General features: G+C 41.5%; 1 protein-coding gene across 1 annotated transcript in view; it reads left to right on the top strand.

Moving 5' to 3' along the window:
• USH2A (usherin) overlaps positions 1-20036 on the top strand; it is a 391434-nt gene that overhangs the window by 366219 nt on the left and 5179 nt on the right. Inside the window, exons 64-69 of the mRNA XM_048935557.1 lie at positions 826-1147; positions 12247-12456; positions 14688-14926; positions 15497-15714; positions 17607-17783; positions 18822-18905. Coding sequence (XP_048791514.1) covers positions 826-1147; positions 12247-12456; positions 14688-14926; positions 15497-15714; positions 17607-17783; positions 18822-18905 — 1250 coding nt within the window. The remainder of the gene's footprint in view (positions 1-825; positions 1148-12246; positions 12457-14687; positions 14927-15496; positions 15715-17606; positions 17784-18821; positions 18906-20036) is intronic.

Below are 20036 nucleotides of genomic sequence, written 5' to 3'. Positions count from 1 at the left end.
TGAACTCTTGTATATCTTTTGGAAGATGTCTATATTCAAGCATAAATAGGGCTTTAGCTGACAAAGTTAAGATGAGGAAGCAGAAAACTTGTTACCTAGCCCATTTGCAGCACAGCTGAGCATCTGCAAAGTCACACCAGGAGTGTGCTTGTTCCTTTGAACTGAAAAAGAGCTACTTGTGTTTATATAGGATTCAGCTGCAAAAAAAAAGCAACACACTTGATACTGAAGTAATGTCTTCCCTGCTAATTCTTGATTATTTACGTGACCTTTCCGTATATATTTGTGTAGGCATAATTTGTGTGTGTTACATGGTTGATAAGTCTGCCTACTATTTACATGTAACTAATCTAAATCCAAAGAGAGAAGAGTAATAGAGTGAAGTCAGTGATGATTCAGCTCTCAAATGATATCCACATCATTTACTTGACTCATGAAGATATGAATCCTGCTTTGAAAACAAAAATCACAGAATGATAGAATCATCCAGGTTGGAAAAGACCTCAAAGATCACTGAGTCCAACCACAACCCAACCACACTATCCCAACTCTAACAACCTTCCACTAAATCACGTCCCTGAGGACCGCATCCAGATGGTCCTTAAATGCACTCGGGGATGGCGACTCAACTACCATAGTGTAAAACCTGGATGAAAATTTTCTTCTGTCGTCAGCTTTCTGAATTCCCACATGTAGTCTATGTTGATATAAATTGTTTACTTTTTCAAAAATGCCAAAGACCAAAAAAATTAAGAAACCCCCCCCCTCCATTGTGTGTTTGATTCAGATGTTTTAACCACTTTGTTTCTGCTTATGTTTTTCAAGGTACGAGGTACAGCTCCAAGCTTGCACAGAGCTGGGCTGTGCCTCCAGTGAGTGGGCATCTGTTCAGACACTGGAGGCACCACCAGCAGCACAGCCCGCCCCTCTCATAGAGATACAGACCACAGCCAGGGGCTTCCAGACAGTGTCTTCTGTCCTATGGACTGGCCCACAGCAGCCAAATGGGAGGATTATATACTATGAACTTTACAGAAGACGGACAACACAAGCCCTCATAAATTTAGACCTCGTACTTGTTTACAATGGCTCTTCAACATTCTTCAGAGATGACCAGTTGTTGCCTTACACAGAATACGAATATCAGGTGGGATCTAATGTTATGTAAGTAGTGTGATATTTTATTGCTGAAAAGGCATTTCATTAGTTTTTTTCTTTCTTTTTCCCTCCTCCCCTAGTCTTCTTGGAATTATTTTTTACTTTGAGATCATAAAGTAGCTTATGTCAAGAGGAACTGGGGGTGTTTTCTCAACAAATTAAATGACAGAATGGTAGGATCACAAGCAGATTTTGTGAAGTTATTGTTGATGGCTGCTACTTCTTATGCATGTAGGCCTTTTATTGTTGTTTTTCTTAAGAGTTTACTATTGGAATTAAACTGTGGAGTAGGTATTGTCATCACTATCAGCAGTGCCCTGGAAACTAAGCTCAAGTTTTATACGCATATCTTGGCTTTACCCCATTGAACTGAGATATTTGCTATTTCTAAGCACTTGACACTCCTTCCAGCTGTTTAAACGAGTTGGTGGAGTTTAGAACCTCACCAAAACCAGCCTTTAATCTGTTGTCTCTAAAGCCATAGTTTTGTAGCAGATTAAGGCTAGTTTTTGCTTATAAAAATGCCTTTCATCAAGCACTCTTATTATTCTGCCGACAGGATAGCAGTAAGCCTCACTCCTAAATCCATACACAATAAGTCTACATATGGAGTGTCTTGAAGATGAGTTTGGCAATTCTCAAAAGTATTTACAACTTTTTCCTAAAATAAAATAAAACAGAATTTGCTGAAACATGGATTTGTTTCAGTAAGTACGAAACACAATGCATTCCACCTCTTGAACTCCCACAGAATAGTGGCAATACTTCTTTAAAATGTTCATTTGCTTTATAGGATGACGAAGTAATTCAGGTTGGAATGGCTCTCACCAGTCCAGGTTCCTACTCAATGCACTGTCAGTTGAGAGGTCAGATGAGGTTATTTAGGGCTTTATTCTTTTGTACCTTGGAAATCTTTGGGGAAAGTGAGCAACATCTCAGGGCAGTCTGCAGCACTGCTTTACTGTCCCCATGGTGGAAAAAAGTGTCCTCACATGCCAAATTCTCCAACCCTCTGATTACCTTGGTGGCCCTCTGCTGAACTCACTCCAATTCATCAATCTTTCTTGGGGCCAAAACAGGACAAACGCTAAGTGAAGGCATGTAATCACTTCCTTTAATTGTCTGGCTATGATCCTGTTAAATAGCTCAAGATGCGGTTGCCTATTTTTGCTGCCAGGGTACATTGCTGGCTCATGTTTGACTTCCTATCTACTAAGATTCCCCTCAGGTTCTTTCCAGATGAGTTGTTGCATAGCTAGTCAGTCTCTACCCTGTAATGCTGCAAGGGTTTATTAGTACCCAAGGTGCAAGACTTCACATCTGTCCTTGATGAATCTACCTGGTGAATTCTCCTCTGGGATCTTCTGACTGCCCTCGGTCATATTGACTTGTCCTCTCCACATTGGTGTCAACCTGATGGAGGTTTGATGACAGTGCTCTTCACAGATCAGGTTTTTTGGTTTCAGTTCTTCACTTCTACTGTTGCATCCTTTTTGGTAGCCAGAAGCCATGCAGAATTAAATCTAAAATGTTTCTTTATCAAGTTAGCAGTAGAATCTATTGAGCTGATACATACATATGTCAAAGACTCACAAAGTCATGTAGCATGGAAGGGACATCCAGAGGTTATCTAGTCTAACTTCCTGCTTGATGCAGATTTGTTCAGAGCAGGCTGCTCAGGACTGTGTCCAATTGCATTCTGGAAGATCTCCTTCCCTGATTCTCCAAGAATGGAGACTGTACAACCTGTCTGTTCCAATGACTGCTTACATACCTCTTATTTCCCTTTGTGCCTAACTCTGTTGTTTCAGCCTGTGTCCATTGCCTCTTGTATGTCAGAGTCCCAGGGCCTAGAGGGAAGAATTCTGTGGCTTTCTTCATAAATCACTTCTAGCAGTTCTAACTTGGATAAGAAAAGGATTCTGAATGGACAATTATTAAATTATTGAAAAGAGAACCTGGGATGCTACTAGAAAAAGTACTTACTGCAGTATTCACAAAACCTATCTTTGCTACTTGAGAGTCACAAACCTTTTTACTTCTGATGTTTCTGTATTGGCAGCATGTCTGTAAGGTGGTAGCCAGCATGAACAGTCTGTCTGTTAGCTTTGAGCCAGAGAAAATTTGGAGCATCTATGAGTTCAGAGAACTTTGGAATTTAGAAATACAAGAGATGCTATAATATTTTCCAAAACAAAAAGTATGATTACTTCAAGCCTGAAAACTTACTACTCTTTAAATGTGTGAAGGTATGTTTTCCAGTTGTCATTTCACTTGTGACCATAGCTATTAAATTTTTTCAAGAAACAGCACAGTTTAGAGTGAAATGTTGTTGTAGTAAGTCCCCCTGTGTATAAATATTAAGGTTTTAATTTCTTTCTCACTGTCTAGGGCTCTTCTATAGGTCCACGATACTGTGAATTCTCCATTTGCTGTAGTTTCTTTAAAATGGAACTATTGCTGGACCAGATCTCCTTACTATTTTGGTCAAGATCTGTGAAGAATGCAAATGCAAGTGCAGATGGAGATTGGTAGATAGAAAAGAGTTGTAGCAGATCCGTGCCCTGATCACTACTTAGGAATCTTTCTTAGCTAAAGAAAAACATCTCACTTTTTTTTGTCTGGGCTGGAAGTTGTGTGATACCCTCAGTTGCACCGATTTTTAATTTACTGATACTTAATTCAAAACCTATTTTAGGGAGGGGAGAAGTTGATAGCACAGCACAGAGATTTGCTTGAGCTAACAAATTTAATGATCAGTTGATGACGAGTAGCAAAGCAGATTTCTTTGGTTTACCATGCCATATTCAAGACTTGGCTTTTTATCTTGGTTCTGCTCCATAACTGGGCTGAGCTGTTGACTGGATCTCTAAATCATTTTTGTTCTTTTTTTTTGTTTGTTTTTATTTTTTTTACCTCTCCACTGACGGCCATTTATTTTGCTGTGAGAGGTTTTTGCATGCACGTGTTTGTTTTCTCCTTGTGTCACTTGCAGCAGTCCTCTGGGATCTATTCTAAGCTCCTCCATTGTTGACAATTTATATCTTGTCTGTGAGACAAGTTATTCATAAGTATAGGGCTTGACTTTGGCTATTATGCTGATGAAACCCAGATTTATATTTCACTTAAACTGAGTATTGATTCTGCTGTCTCTGCATTTGAAGCTTGTTTGCTGGACATAAAACTTTAAATGCAACTGAATTTCCTCCAGCAGAATGCAGATAAAATCAAAGTGCAGTGATGGGATGGGACCCTCTCCAGCATTTTTGGAGGTATTGAGGTTTCGTTCAATGAACCTGGTAGCTTCTTTGGATCTGAGGTGAGGGTTTTGGAGGTTGTTTTTCTTTCTTTTGCTGTAAACTTCAGCTGAATATTTAAAGCCTTGTAGGACTAAATGCAAAAGTTGCACTTCCAAAAATGATGACGTGACTTTTGAAGCTCATGCTGGTCTAAGGGACTGTGCACCATAACTACTAAGGTCACAATTGTTCAAGGAACTTGAGCATTTTTATTCTTCATGGGCCAGATCTATGTGAGCGTATTCATGCCTACTAGATTTCGGTGCGCTTTAAGAGGCATTAAGATGCCTACTGTCCTGTACTTGGAAATAATTACTGAGATCTTTGAAATTTTCTCTGTAGGTCTAATCAGTAGATACTTGCATTCTTTGTAGCATTTGGCCTCTTAGGCATTTCTTGAAATACTGCCTGATTCCTCAGCTGTATTGCGTGATTCTCTCAAAAAATCCTGACTCAAACAAACTTCATGGGACCTGATGAGTTTCTTCATTTCCATAGAATTTCTGAAACAAAATATTTTGGCTTTTCTCAGGAACTGCTGAGAATGGTCTACAGTACCAATTTTTCTTAGCTACTGGTCGGTCCTTTTGGCACACAGTACTGATCTGCAAAAAGGTGGTGCTGGGGTTTGGTGCAATTTCCATGCAAGTGCAATGTCACTTTCCACAATTGCACTTAATTGTGTACTTGGAGTGCTTCTTCAGATTAGTGGCTTAATGTCTTCCTGGTGTGTAGAACATGTCCTTATTTCCTCTCTGAAACCACTGAGCAAGCAAAAGGTTGGAGTAGAACTTTTCAGAAGGTTTTATTGTTGCCTTTTCATTCTTTTGTAAGACTGTCTGGTGCACTGCAGCAGATATCTTGCCTCTCACAGTGTCCTTCCTTAAGTAGTGTGTTTCTCACAGTCGAAATACTTCTGCCAAGTGAAAGACCAAGGGAAGATTCCAAGATATGCCAGGGGAAATACATTTTGGGCACTCCAACTTGGACTCTCAGAACTATCAAAGAGGAAACAAATCGTATGTCTGACTTTGGAGATTTACAGAAAGAAAAATGAGTGAAAAGTCACGAAGATTATGGCAGGACCAACTGCACGGAGCACAGAAAATGTCAGTCGTCTCGGTCACTTTCAGAGATGACAAGAATGGCACTTGGTTACCAGCCTGTCCATCAAACTGGTGGCTGAGCTCCAGTTTGTGCTCCTTAGTTACTGGCTAACAACTGAGTGACTTTTACAGCTTAAAATGGGTTGAAGCAGGTTCTCTGACTAACCAGTGATGGGTAGTCACCCATTTATAATAACCCTCATCTTTTGGCTTTTTTTTCACTATTCTGCTTGTCACACTGAGAGAAAGATACACCACAAAGCAGTGACAAAATCAAAGACATTTCCTTCTTGCACTCCCTGCTTGCTATCCCCTTTGTTTGAAAGAGGGGGTTTTCTTGCAAGAGAAAATCTTCTGAAAAGTAAAGCAAGCACAACTATATTCTTTCCGTGCTTTAAAGGTGATACCTACTCTAAATATCCTTTTGCTGAACTAGATGCTTCCTTTGCCCTTGTACAGTAGGGCACGCAGTAGAAGTGCTACTTGAAACTATGCAATTCCTTTTAAAAAGCCCCTCTTCTGGCACCATGTTTCTGTTGCCAACACTATCCTAAATTTAAGTGTGAAACTATGTACTGATGAAGCAATCCTTGATTTTTGTTCATTAAACAAAATGATGTTTTTGGATTCCAGAATTACTGGTGAGACAGTTACGACAGCACACTTGTAGGACTTTTCCCAGTACATTGCTATTCTGATCTATTCAAAACCATGGCAAGCTATCCTTTAAAAAGACATTAGTGTGAGTACCACGGGAAAATATATTCCAGGGCAGTAGATGACTTGATATGATTTCCTTGATTGTATCTTTTTATTTATGAGGCATAATTTATGACTGCTGAAAAGCAAACTAAAATGAGTGATGACTAACTGCAGCCAAAGTAATAAATCAGAAGCGGAGAAAGAAGTGGTGATTTTGATCGAATCTATTGAATTAGCTGTTGCCCTTAGCTATTACAGGTATTGGAAAGACCTTTTAATATCTGCTTATCTCTCTCATGGGAATGTGGTAACTATCTCATTATATACCCATAGGAAACAAATTATTTAATTTTCTACCTTTTAGAGTTAAACTTGTTTACATCTCTCATTAATTACGGGTGTTATACTATGTTATATGAAATGAGCATCCTTTAGAATATGGTAACGTTATGCAAGTCCCAAACTGTTTGCCTGTAATCTTTGTCTTTTTTTCGCCTCCCTAGAATGGGTTTAATACTTTTATTAGATATAAAGATTTGAATAGTGAAGATGAATAGCAATGTTAAGAGGTTCAAATTATCGCAATGCTAGAAGCCTGGACCTACCGTCTATCCCATTATATGTTTATGGCCTCCCTAAGTATGCTGACTGAGAGCTAAATAGGTAAGAGAATAGATTTCAGGATGGGCAATCAGAAAACACACTTTTGTTTACTACCTCTTTGTACCACTGATCATGAGTGGATGTGATACCATTTTTCTATTGCCTTTGTTCTGTTCCTACTAGATTGCAACCACTTTTGAAACTTTCTGCTTTGCTCATACCTTCCTGACACTGCAATGCCCAGAATGAATAAATTATTTTAATGCTGGATGCTAGACTTCCGTAGGCAGGGTTTGTGCTCTAAGTTCTGCTGACATTGCATTAGGAATCCCAAATTACCTAGACTGCATGTCGGTCAGGTCTGATGAGAAGAAAGATTTGTGAAGGGTGCTGCAGATGACGGTGGCAGAAAGCACCTCTGGGTTTCTCTAATTTTATTTAACTAGCCAAGATTATAGGTTTCAATTTTCTTGTGGAATGCTGTTCAAACATTTGGTGCTGTGTTTCTGAAACTTATTGATAGATTGATCGATCATATCTTATATACCTCTAAAATATTTTACAATCTTGGAAAAAAACTACATTGGGAAAACTCTGTTTATGTAATCATAGAGCTATAAATGAGAGGTCTTGGTGAAGGAAACAGTCTTAAAGTAGTGCTGTGTGTTTGGGCCTCCAGGAATCAACTGTAGAAACAGAGGAGTCGTATCAGTTCAGCTCTGCTACTGCTCATCTCTCCTGGCGTGTGCAGAGTGGTGCTAGTGCTGAATCCTTCTTGGAAGGACCAGCAGTCAGTTGTGTTAAGTCCTTGAATTCCCCTCAAGCAGAGAGCTGAGCTCTTGCCCCTCACAGAAGCACGTTAACTTCAGTGTGGCCTGATGCACAGTACCTGAAGGGCTTGGTGGGAGCCTGCAGTCACTGCTGGTCAACAGTGAACTTTTGGAGGAGGGCGATTGTTACCTGGTCTCTGTGCAAAGTGAAGGATGCTGGCTCTGCCTGCCCTAGGAATTCAGCAGGAGCTCAAGACTTCTGCCTCCAGACAGGCAAACTGCCACCAGACAGCCCACCCTTCTGCCTGTAGCCTCCTTGCTATACTTCAGGAGAGGTGAAGGAAACAAGTCCTCTTGGAGAGTTTCTAATGCTCACTTTGCAGGATCGGTGGGAGCTTCCTTCCTTTGGCCCTTGTGCTTACAGGGGAAATACCTGTCACTCTGCTGGGACCAGGTGTGAGATGTGATGGTGTGAACTGGCAGGCATTACTGCGCACATGCTGTCCTCTGTGAGACCTCTGCTCAGTCAGATTGTGTTTATGCTTGTTTGTGTAATTGGAGTCACGATCAAAAGATCACTTTAATCACTGGGGGAATTTTTGGTAACAGTGCATTTTTTCTGCCTTAATCACAGACTGTATTTGTCCTTTGAGGGGGTTAAATTTGTGTACTTTATTTTGGTAGCTTCTTCACTGTCCCTTTTCATCACAGAGAAGCTTAGTGCTTGCCTGTTTGCTTGTCTTCTTCTGATACTTTTCTTTAGCTTTAGCAGTGGTCCAGCTGCTTCCCTCCATTCCATGCTGTATGAAGTACATACTTTCACATATGATCTCCATTTGATAAACGAAAAAAATGACTTTTTCAGTTCAAAACACAGCTTGCCCAGGTGAGGATCTCAGGCCTGTGTTGCTCAGAGGTGAAGACAACACCTGCTCACAGCATCTCCATCTTTGAGCCATTGTAATTTTATTGCCCTGTATGGGGAAAGTTGCTATTCATCTTTACTAAGCTTGAACAAGTGCTCACTGCACTCAGGCTGTGGCCAATTTCTCAGCACTTTCCTTCCTGTTCTCCAACCTCTTGCTGGGCCAGTGAGCCTTCAGACTGTCCTGTGATCATTTTGAGCAATGCTTGAACACCAGTCTCATCCAGGAGCTGAGGTCATGCAAGGTCATTGGTGATGAAAGAAACAAGCTTAGTTACCTGTAAGTGGACTTCTCTAGTACTCTAGATATGCAGACTCCAGATAAGTTTCTCCTCTCTGGTTCTACCTCATAATCCAACGTGGTCCAGAGGCCAGCAAATTTATAAAGCAGTTTAAAAAATATCTAATGTAGTGTGGCTGATTTTGGAGACCTCTCCTGCTTTTGTTGAGGGAAAGTAGCCATTAAAAGCCATACACCTTTTGGCAGCATGCAGAGCCATGCACCACGATGTCATAGTTAATGCTTTTGAAAGCAGTATATTCAGAATCTCAGGTTATAAGAAGTGTTTGATGCCTTTCTGCTGTTTTGTCATCCAGTACATTCCTGCCTACATGAGATCTGTGCTCTGAGGTAGCTTTTAGAATCCTCTGCCATTCTGAACAGCAAATGATGATGATGATTTTCCATTTCTCTGTGGATGCAGTAAATATTTTCTGTGCTGATTATGTCATGTCTTAAAAGGACTCTTTTTGTGTGCCAAAATAAAACTTAGGACAAAAGTCTAAATCATGGAATTTCGTCTTGCCCTTTTTGTGGTGATTTTCTGAGGAGCCGTGACCAAATCAAAACTCTGATTTTAGCAGGTGCTTCCCATTGCTGCTTCTGTTGCCTTGCTGTCTGGTTTCTTCATGCACTGAAATGACAAAACATGAACATTTCCATCTGCAGCCATTTCTGTGCACTTACAACTCTGGATCTCCAAGCACAGGCCAGAGTTTACTTGAATGACGATTCTCATAGGGAAGAATTTTTATAGCCATCCATTCTTTTACAGATGATTAAGCAGAAGCAGAAGGAGTCAGGGGAGTCAGGATTATGCCAGTGTAAATCCAGAATTTAGATCCTCTGAAGTCCTGTTGAGCTCTCACAGTGTTTTTCCAAAGCCGATGTGAATTTTGCACAGCCGAAGATATTCTGCTGGGAATATGTCTTGGCATGGCTGAGTTGCTAAGTTTCCCTCACTGGTATTCTGAGACCCTGACTGTCAGACAGGCCCAGATGCATCTTGGCCTCTTTTTGCAGAGGAATGTGATGCTCAGAGGATGGACTCAAGGTCCCTCCCTGGAGATGGACCTGGCTAGGAAGCCATGTCTGTTTGCACTTGCCCTTGCTCTGCCGAGTTGATCTTGGTTTTCTTGTATTTGTACAAATATAGGGTGCACACTATGCACAGACAGAGGTGAGTTGTGCACTTGGGCACTTCCACTCTGGAGGACAGTGGGACTGACTGCCTCTGCTGAAGCGTGTGATTGAAATGAAATCGCTGCCCTCTGGGAAAATGTCTTCAGCCACCCAGATGTCACGTTTTAGGAGACCAGCATTCCCTTTTCCCTTGTCCTGAGATGGTGTTTGTCAAAAATAAAGCTTGTTTTCTGAAAGGCATGGCTTAGGCACCTATGATATGGGAGGGATGGAAGAAGATGCCTCCCACCAACTCTCAGTGAGTTGTGTGTACCCCAGCTATGCTGCATCTCTCTCTTCTCCAAATTTCCTAAGGGGTCCCATTGCGAGGCCTGGTTGCTGTACTATGCAGGAAGCCTCTCTCCCTAGTTCTTGGCCATCAGTTATAGTGTGGAAGCTGGTTTGCAACTCAGCCCCAATGCTGCCACTTTCCATGCTCGTTAAGACCGCAGCCTGGTGTGCAGCCAGAGCTTTAGAACTAAGGTCAGTGCTGAGTTGAGGCAAGTGGCACATTCAGAGCTGCTTTTTCCATATGTGGCTTTTTCTCTCCGCAAAGAAATATGCTCCTTGAAATGAGCTACTGTGGGCAAATCTTTGTAGCAGCAGGGACTTAACTCAGATAGAGGGTTTGACCTACTGCAGTAAAGTGAACAGAGTTTGACTTATGAAAAGTTCACAACAGAGATATATTACTGATTTCACTGAAAATGAAAGTACTCTGGCAGAGCTTTTTATCGTAGGTTGTCATCTGCACTTATGTAGTCTTTCACTGGATGATATTATATGTTACTGAAGGAATGAGGCAGTAACTTCAGTTTTGTAGTTGGCAGAACCATAGTCTTCAAAGCCTCTGAGGTAGTTTTTGGCCCTTTTCCTTCCCCGGACCCCTTGTGAAGTGTTCTGTGGTCTTGGAACTTAATATTGCCAGCTGGAAAGATGCCAGGGTCAATCTTGAACAACTCTAATTTCTAAACCTCTTATTTTTTTAAGGCAGAGTCCCACCAGCCACTTCCCCAGGACTTCTGCCTGGAGTAGATCACATAAGAACGTGTTTTACTGTTGTTAGAATTGCTTGGCGTGAAAGCTTACTAAGGAATACTTATACTAAAAATCGCTCAGACAGTCCTCTTGTATTGCCATTTAGATCTATCATTCTGATTGATCACTGTGTGGTTGGCTAATATTGAGCCTAATTTAACCCTACACACTCACGCATCCATCTATTCTGTCTATTGTACCTGACATTCTACAAATTACTTACTCATGCAAATGACGACCTAAGGCAACCTTTTATGATATTCGTGTTTAATTATACAAATGGTTTTTGATAAATAAGATTATACATCCTTCCATATGTTTATTCACTCCTTGATGAAAGCAAAATTTAATTTTCATGCAGATTTGTTGAAGACTGTGTTTAATAAGTGCTGAGTTTTATGTAGTCTGCAGATCACTCTGGTTTTGGGAAGCTGACAAAACCAGTAGGTGTAGTTCACAGAGACATGTGGGTTTTAATCAGGCCTTGTTCAAGCTGCTAAATTTTGAAATCTTGGAATTGAAACAGTTGCCTTTGTGCTCACAGGGTAAAGAGAATGTTGTTGTGGAAGTAAATGAGAGATGCTGAATTAACCATAATTTTCAGTGGGCTTTGTTTATATTGTGGGTTACTGAAGATGTTGCCAAATGATTGCTACAGAAATATTTTTAAGAGAGAGATGCCCCTATAAAAATGTCAAGTTTTTAAGAGTAGCTAGAATTTGTCTTGTGCAATTCAGTCAAGGTGAACATAATTAGGTGTCAGACTGTGGCAGGCTGAACTCACTGGGGCTGCTTGCACACGTGAAGGAATTGAGGGGAAAGGAGACAAATGGCAGGACTGGATGTCAGTATTTTTGTTCACATTTGTTTGAAAATGTTATCGGTGTTGATCCTCTTTGCATGGCACAACAAGGACAGTGCTGGGAATTTAGGTAAGTAGGAGCTACGTGAATACACACTTCCTGAGACAAGAAATCTACTTTTCAGTGTAATTTTTTTTCCTGTTAGGAAGTAATTGGATCAGTACAGGTACTGGGCTGCAGACAAGGGACATTTTGCACAGGGGCTGTTATACTGCGTCTTTCTTAGCAGAATTAAAGCTGCAGCAGCATCCTAGAGAGCTGTGGAGTTTTTGTGGGCTTGAGTCCTTCATTGATAGTCTCTCTGTTTCTGTATGCTGAAGGTGTGGTCAGTGAACTCAGTGGGCCGGACACCGAGCGGCTGGACGCGCTGCCGGACCGGTCCTGCTCCTCCCGAGGGCCTGGCAGCTCCCCTCTTCCACACAGTGGCATCTACAGTGGCCGTAGTGAACATCAACCCTCCTCTTAAGCCAAACGGGGTGGTCAGTATCTACAGGCTGTTTTCTAATGATACTCGAGGGACTGAGGTGGTGGTAAGTATTGTGAAAATTATTGATGTACTTCCATTTTAACTTGCTTTTTTTAGCATTAGCAGTTTTGTTCTTAGTAACTGTCTGCTGGTTGCAAATTTTATTCCTCTCCTGCTCTCCCTTTGTTGCCTGCTCTGCAATGCTCTCTTCTGGCCATAGCGGGTCCTACACTTTCACTCAGCTAAATGTGCTTCTCAAGGCATTATCTTCAGCATTCAAATCTTTCTCACTTGGTAATGTGCTGTGACAATGTGACGAGAATCCACAGCGTTGTTTTGGGGATGGCTAACCATCCAAATGAAATCCTCCAGACAGCCCCTGCCAGTCCAAATGGTGCAAGTGGAAACAGGAGCCAGGAGGAAGTGGTTGTGTGCTTTGGATAGCCTAGAGGTTTGAAGCTCCAAAGAAAATACTCTGAGTTACCCTTAAAAATCTGTCTTATTGGTAAGAAGTATTGCATTGTATTGTATTGTAAAGCACTAAAGAATAGTGCAAGTAAAAAGATAACGGTGTCTCAATCTAGATCACCTAAAAAGAAGTTCTTAATGGTGACATCTTCAATGCAAATCTTAGCTATTTAATCAAATCCCAGTGAACCAATTCTCTAGGCAATACCTCCTTTTGGTGTCTGCGCCATGGAGGGTTCCAAGCCTTAAATGTGGAGTCATTTTCATCTCTAGATTGGACATTGCTGCATCTAAGAGGCCCATAATCCAGACTGGAGGGTTACAGTGGTCTTCAAATGTTTCCTCAGTTTTAACTCTGTCTGGCTTGTGGATTCCCATTTTCTAGGGTGGGCACATGGGAAGCAAGAAAAAGTAGACTTATGTATATGTTTATGGTAACAGATTGATACTATTTATTTTGTGTTTGCACAAGAAGGCTCAGCAAATGTGACGAGACTGCAGCAACACAGATGATGCTTTTATAGGGTTGACATGCAGCTTTGATTTTCCCTTGAGATTGATCTCATTAAGTGTCCAGGTGTGATTGGACTCAGTTAAGCTAGGAAACCTGCAGAGTTTCATTACTGTTTTAAAACTGGGAGATGTGAGGAAAATCTAGAGCTGTGCAAGTTGTCTGGAGCAGTTACCACCAAATCAGTGCAAACTATTGGAATAACCTTTGTCCCTAGCATTATCTGTCTGGTTTTCACAAGACAAGTATTGACACTTTTTTCTTTGCATCATCTTTCTCAGTTTGGAAGTGTTGGAGATACCTTTTCAGGTCATCAACCCTGTCCACAAGTTTAAGCTGCCTACTGATTGCATATTACAGTATTATTTCTCCATGCATTTATACCTCCCAGTGTAATCAGAGTGTCCATGTCTGATTCAGCTAGCTCATCTCCCTGGTGTCTGTATGGTCTTCCATCTCCATCCCATCACACCTGCCATGCTGCTGTCTCTAGCACTGGCATTAGGAATACCAAATGCTTTTCTTTCCTTGCTTCACAACATTCCTTCCCATTTTCTTCTGTACTGTGCTGAGTCACATGGTGCTATGTGGAAACAAATGTTGCCCCCTTTTAAAAAAAAGGTGTATCCATAAATGACTACAATGAAGAGGTGAAGTAGCTGTTCCTCCAAGCAGTTTAGAAATAAGTTTCCTTTGCCAGAACTTTCCCATGCTAGATGTAGAAGAGTTGCCCATCAAGCAGGATTGCATGGCACCATGGCCGTTTCAGTGTGGAGCAGCGCTGTGTTGGCCCCCTGCTCAGAGGTTCCTACTGGAGAGCCCACTATCCCTTTAGGTGGATTGACCTACCAGTCACATGCCCATCACTCTGCCAAGTGCTGTCTCCTGTATCCAAGCCAAGGAAGCTTTTGAGATATCCACGGGCACTTGCTAATACGTTTATCATGCAGTCATTTTCACAGTCATTTATTTTGTTTCAGTTCCTTTTAGCCTAGTATTTCTCCTTAAAGGTTTGCAGTTTCTCTTTCCCTGAGAATGACATATACAAGTTGATATACAGAGTTTACATCTCAACTCAAGAGGTCTGTGAGGCCACTGATGGCGTGGTCTTTTCCTTTGAGCAGTGCCCTTTAACTTTGTAATGGGAGGAAAATAACTGCAGAGGTCCTAGTGCACAGCAGCTGCATTAATGTCAGACTTAAAGGACATGCAGAACCTTGTGCCCATAGTCTTCTGGAGTTAATTTATCCTGATAACTCTTATTGAGTACTTGTGGTGCTTGAACCTATGACAAGTTTCCTCTTAATTTTTTGCAGCTGTCAGAAGGGACTGCCACCCAGCAGACAATACATGGGCTAAAACCTTTTACCACGTACTCCATTGGTGTGGAGGCCTGCACCTGTTTCAACTGTTGCAGCAAAGGACCCACGGCCCAAATCACCACACAGCCAGCTCCCCCCTCTGAGCAGCCTCCCCCACAGATCCGTGCTGTGACCTCCAGGAACGCCTCTTTCCAGTGGAGTGCCCCTCAGTCACCCAATGGCATTGTCACCAGGTGGGAGCTGCAACCCAACCAAATTTCAGCTAGCCAGGAGTGGTGGCAGAGCCACCTTCCTGGATGTAAATTGTAATCATGTGACTAAGAGGTCTGGATGGTTGGAACAGCCGTGTTCTTTCTTCCTGGTGTTGGTGATGATATCTCATGTGGCCTAAAAAGCATCCAGGAGGTGTTTAGGTGAACCGGTTGCTTTTCTCATGTGCAGGATATAGAGATTGATGAAGGTGGAGAGGATGCTGGGAGTGGAGGTCATTGTCTAAAAGCTGTGGTTGCACAGTGAGAGTGGTGAGATCAATTGTCTGCAAGAGGCAGCTGTATTTTGTGGCTAGTAAGGCTGCTAGCCGATGTGCGGAAGTGTTGATGCCTTTTAAGGAACCAGTAGTTTCATTATGTGTGACTGACAACCACAGTTTTTCATAGACCGCAGCTGGGGCCAAAGTCTCCAGGAGAAAAACTAGCATTGCAGATATACAGCAATCAAGATGAAATGGTCGGTTGGTTGTAATGAAACAATCATGTTATGTTATAAAAGCTCTTAGTTAATCTAAATCTTCACTGTCTTCTCAGCTATGAGCTCCATGTGTACATGGCTTGTCCTCTGAACCTGCAGCCAGCAGTAAAGGCTTGCAGCCCTGGCCCAACTGAGGTGAAGTATACAGGAAATGGACAGAGTGCCAACGTATCGAACCTCGAGCCTTACACAACCTACAACCTGCGAGTTGTGTCTTACAACTCCGTGGGCAGCAGCGCCTCAGAGTGGGTTGGCTTCACTACAGAAAAGGAGCGTGAGTATGAGATCAGAAATTTCTGCTTTTGCTACATGGGGCACAGATCTATTGATTCTCTTCAAGAATAACCTGTCTTAATTCATGTCACACTTCTGCCAGGTTCATTAAAGTTTTCCACAGGCTGCATCTGAATGTTTGGATCCTTGCTGATAGTGAAGAGTTTATCAGTAACCAACCACATCAAGGCACTACTTTAAATTCGTGTGGTGCTGTACAGAACTTAGTTCATGGCCTGAATCAATGATTGAGCACCTGGTGAAGGAACACAGCCAGCCCGGGAGCACAGGTGAAGGCAGTTTGCCTGTGTGATTAGAAGGGGTGGAACCAGGTTCTCCCTAAGCCTCATTTAAGTGCTGGCTGCACAAGGGAAGGATATGTGGAGGTTCCTCCTTCTAACTCCCAAAAAATCTGAAACAAAAACTTAAAACTAAAATTAAGCTACAAAATGAGGGAGTCTGATCCTGGGCAGCAGCTCCTGCCATGATCTGATGGAGCCAGGGGGCTCACAGCAGCCTTGCGATGGGTAAGCAAATCTTTTCTTTCTTTGGCTGGATTGTGACCATTGCTCTTTTTTGGGTGATTTAGAACTAGGTGGTTTAGAAGGTTGTCTGCCATTGCCTTTCCCTACAGGTGGTGTGTATGGAAGAAAAATTTGCAGGACTTGTGCCTACAGCCAGTACAGGTTTTTACCATCAAAACTGAATATCTGGTAGTCTAGCATGAGCTTTTATTGAAAAGATCCATAGTGCTGTAGCCAATCATTCTGTAACAGATGAGATCATTTCACCTCAGCATGCCAGGACAGGGCTAAGAGAATCTTAACTTTTTCTCACATAGTCTGGTGTCAGGATTTCAGAATCCTTTTTATAGAAATCCCATTTAAATCAATAGATACTCCTGCTGAGTAGATAATAAAAATGTCGCACCTGATATGTTGCATGGATTCTCATCTCTAAATTTAGGGTAACTTAGCCCCAGATTTTCTTGAATGTGACCACAATTTAAAAAAAAAGTCTTTAAAGCTATTTTGCTGGCTGAAAACTGTAATGTGATTGATGAACTTTAAAATGGAGAAAATAGGTGAGACATACAGAACAAAACTGTTTAATAGCCATTTTCAAACCCCTGCCCACTGGGTCTGCAGTCTTCATGTGTCAGTCTTTCTTGCCTTGCTGAACTCTTACATGGATTTCCAGAGTCACTCTGAAAGTCTCCTTACTCTTGCCTGGAAGGTTTGGTTTAGTGGAAGTGGGCAATTAGAGTCAAAGTGTAGCTGGACAAGCAGATTCCTTGTGAACAAATCAGCACGTGGTGGGTGTGTGGTTTAATGACAAAGTCACAAGAAGGGACCCCCTCAAACTGAAGTTGAGTCATTTGTCAGCAAGCTGTTATGCCCAACTGATGAAAACTTCCACCCTGAAGTGAGTTCTGTTTCTTTTCTCTCTGCCTGCTGTGGCTTTTGTATTATGTATGTGCACATATTAGAAGAAAATCTAGGGCAGTCTCTCTGGGCTTGCAGAATAGTCCTTTCTTTAACAAGTTTGGTTGCCAGAGCTAGGTATGCTGCAGCTGAGCTTGCAACTTCAACAACCTCCTGTTTCTCTCTGTAACATACCTTGAGTTGGGATTTAATCTGTGCAGTTTTAGTGCTGTACCACGAAGGCAAAGGAGCAGAAATCTAGGTTTTTATATGAAACATTTCTGCTTTCTCAGTGTAGGGGCTGGCTTGCTACTAAACTTTCTCTTTTCTCCATCTGTCTGCTCATACAAATGAATATGAGATAGCTAGTACACGTGTGAATGAGCTTGAATCATTCAGAGCCTGTTTCTCCCTGCTCTATGATTCTGCCACGCCTGTTGCCTAGAAATAGGATTTTCTTCTTTTGCAGCACCTCGGTACATGGCTCCCTTCTCAGTTGTTAGCAATTTATCTACCATCCACATAGACTGGAGTCGCACTTTCGTTCTGAATGGACGCCTGAAGGAGTATGCATTAACTGAGAGTGGGCAACGCATCTACAGTGGCTTTGACACCGAGTTGTATTTGCCAAGGACATCTGACAAAAGTCAGTTTCAATTTCCTATGTCTTTCTCCCTTTAAAAGATGTTGAGCTCAATTAATAGTGTTAATATTATTGCTAAATTTGAGGAATGTGTCTCCCTGGAAGTCTCATGCTTAAGAGCACAGGAGTTACTGCTTTTCTTCCTAAATGGAGGAATGAAAGGGAGTCTGTGCAGCAGCTCTGGCAAGTTGTGCTCCATCTAAATACTTGCTGAATACTATAGCCAAACTTACTGAACTGCATCCAAGCAGATGCTTGAAACAAAAATTCTTGGAACTAATAACAGTTTTACTAGACTGGGTGAGCCTGTGTTAGTTTGTTGTGATGGCTGAGTTTTACCAAATCCCAGAGCTGCATTGCTATTTTGTTCTTTGAGGCTGTGCTCTAGAAAAAAGTGCATGGAAATAAACTTCACAAAAGGCTGGAGCCTGTTTGTTTGTTTGTTTTTGTTTATTAGTATACATATATATTTTAAGGACTATATCGGTATCTTTTGGAATTGGCCTTGTTTTGAAATGCAGTTTCTCTTTCAGAAATTTGGGATGTTTAAAATGAAAACCAATCATGTCAACAGAGGAAAAATAAAAACAAAAAAGAGAGATTCTGTTTTTAAGAGGTTTTTCTTTGTATGTTACAGGGATTTGTCACTTACTTTTTACTATCCTGGATACTACTATGATGCTAATACGTTTTTTTAAAATCAAATGTTTTTAACAAGTTTCAGCTGTGAACAAATGGCCCAGGGAATTTGTGGCACAATGATGGAATAAATTGAAATTTCCAGTTGTATACAATTGAAAAAGGGAGAACTGAGTGTTGAAAGAGGAGCATAACTTGTAACAATGTCATAGTGATGTTTATCATATGTTCTGCCATACCTAATGGTTTAGGAGTTGAATGTATAAGGGGTTATGAGGCTCTAATCTTGAACTCAGGTAGCTGGTGTTTGGCGATGTGCTTGGTTGTTCTGAGTTAGCGATCTCTACTGTTGGATAATGGTGAAAAACACCTACAGAATTCTGATTTCTCCTTTTTGCTCAGCTTTTCTGTTTCAAGTAACATGCATCACCGATGAAGGGAGTGCCATGACGCCAGTCATCAAGTACAGCGCTGCTGATGGACTTGGTAATTATATGAACAAATTACCTATTGCCTATTGATTTTGTGTTTGTGGTAAAAATGTGATATGCATTGCACACTAGATGGAGTGGAATCTGACTGAGGGATCATGCCATGAGTTTTCTCAGGACACTTGCTGTATAGATCCTTTACTTGTTTTGTAAGGGTAGTAGGCTTAGTGTGATGAAGTCCTAGTTCAGTTGTTGTCCAGTAGTAGATACCCACCACTAAAATGTTTGTATTTCCTTTTAGTTTTGTTTTCTAGGATGAAAATCTAAGCTCAAACTATTTCTAACTGGCACTGCTTTTAATTAATTTATTGTGAGTTTGCATTTTGTTTGGCTTCTTAAAATAGATCACCCTTGTCTTTGCAATTACCCTTTATACTATAGTTCCCTGATACACCTTTTCATGCTCTCAACTATCGTCCTGCAAAATTTCAGGCAAGGCTATGGTAAAAGCATTGTGAAGTATTCCCATATCCATCACCTTCATTTGTTCTTTTTGAGTGCTGTATGTACCCTGCATCTACTACAAATTGGATCAGCACCACAGGCAGCTTGCAGTGGAGACTTGGAAGTGAAGGTGATGGAAATCCCTTAGCAAAGTGTCTCGATACGCATGTAGGATCGCAGATAACCAAACAATTCTGAATTCTGTCACAGAGATTTCTGATGCTTGTGTTGTGCAAAAGCAGAGCCACGTGGCTGTTTTTTCTAACAGGCAGGGGAAGGAGGAATAAAGTGTTTCATGTTGTTTTCTTTTATATTAATTTATTATTCATTTTTGTTGTCTTCCTTGCGCTCTTTTTAACTGTGCAGGCATGCTGCTACAGGCATTGTCGTGTAGAGAATGTCCTCTGTCCGTACCTCTCTGAAATTACTATAGTCATTTCCACTCTTCAAGGTTACTTGGAGAACCTTTTTTTTTCTTTTCCCCCCACTCACATTCCACCTCCACCGCCTCCTTTCTCGAGAGCTGCTGGTGCAGTGGTGATTTCCAGCCTGAGCAGCAATGCCGGAACTTTAAGCAGGGTCTCCTGAGGGTAGTAAGCTTTTTATTATAGCCCGCCAGCATATTGAACCATTATGCCACCTTGAACATAAGTGCAAATAAGCACATGACGACAAAATGACT

Source organism: Lagopus muta, chromosome 2 (assembly GCF_023343835.1).
Source record: "Lagopus muta isolate bLagMut1 chromosome 2, bLagMut1 primary, whole genome shotgun sequence".
Lineage (NCBI taxonomy): Eukaryota > Metazoa > Chordata > Aves > Galliformes > Phasianidae > Lagopus > Lagopus muta.
This window is presented reverse-complemented; position numbering and strand designations above follow the sequence as displayed.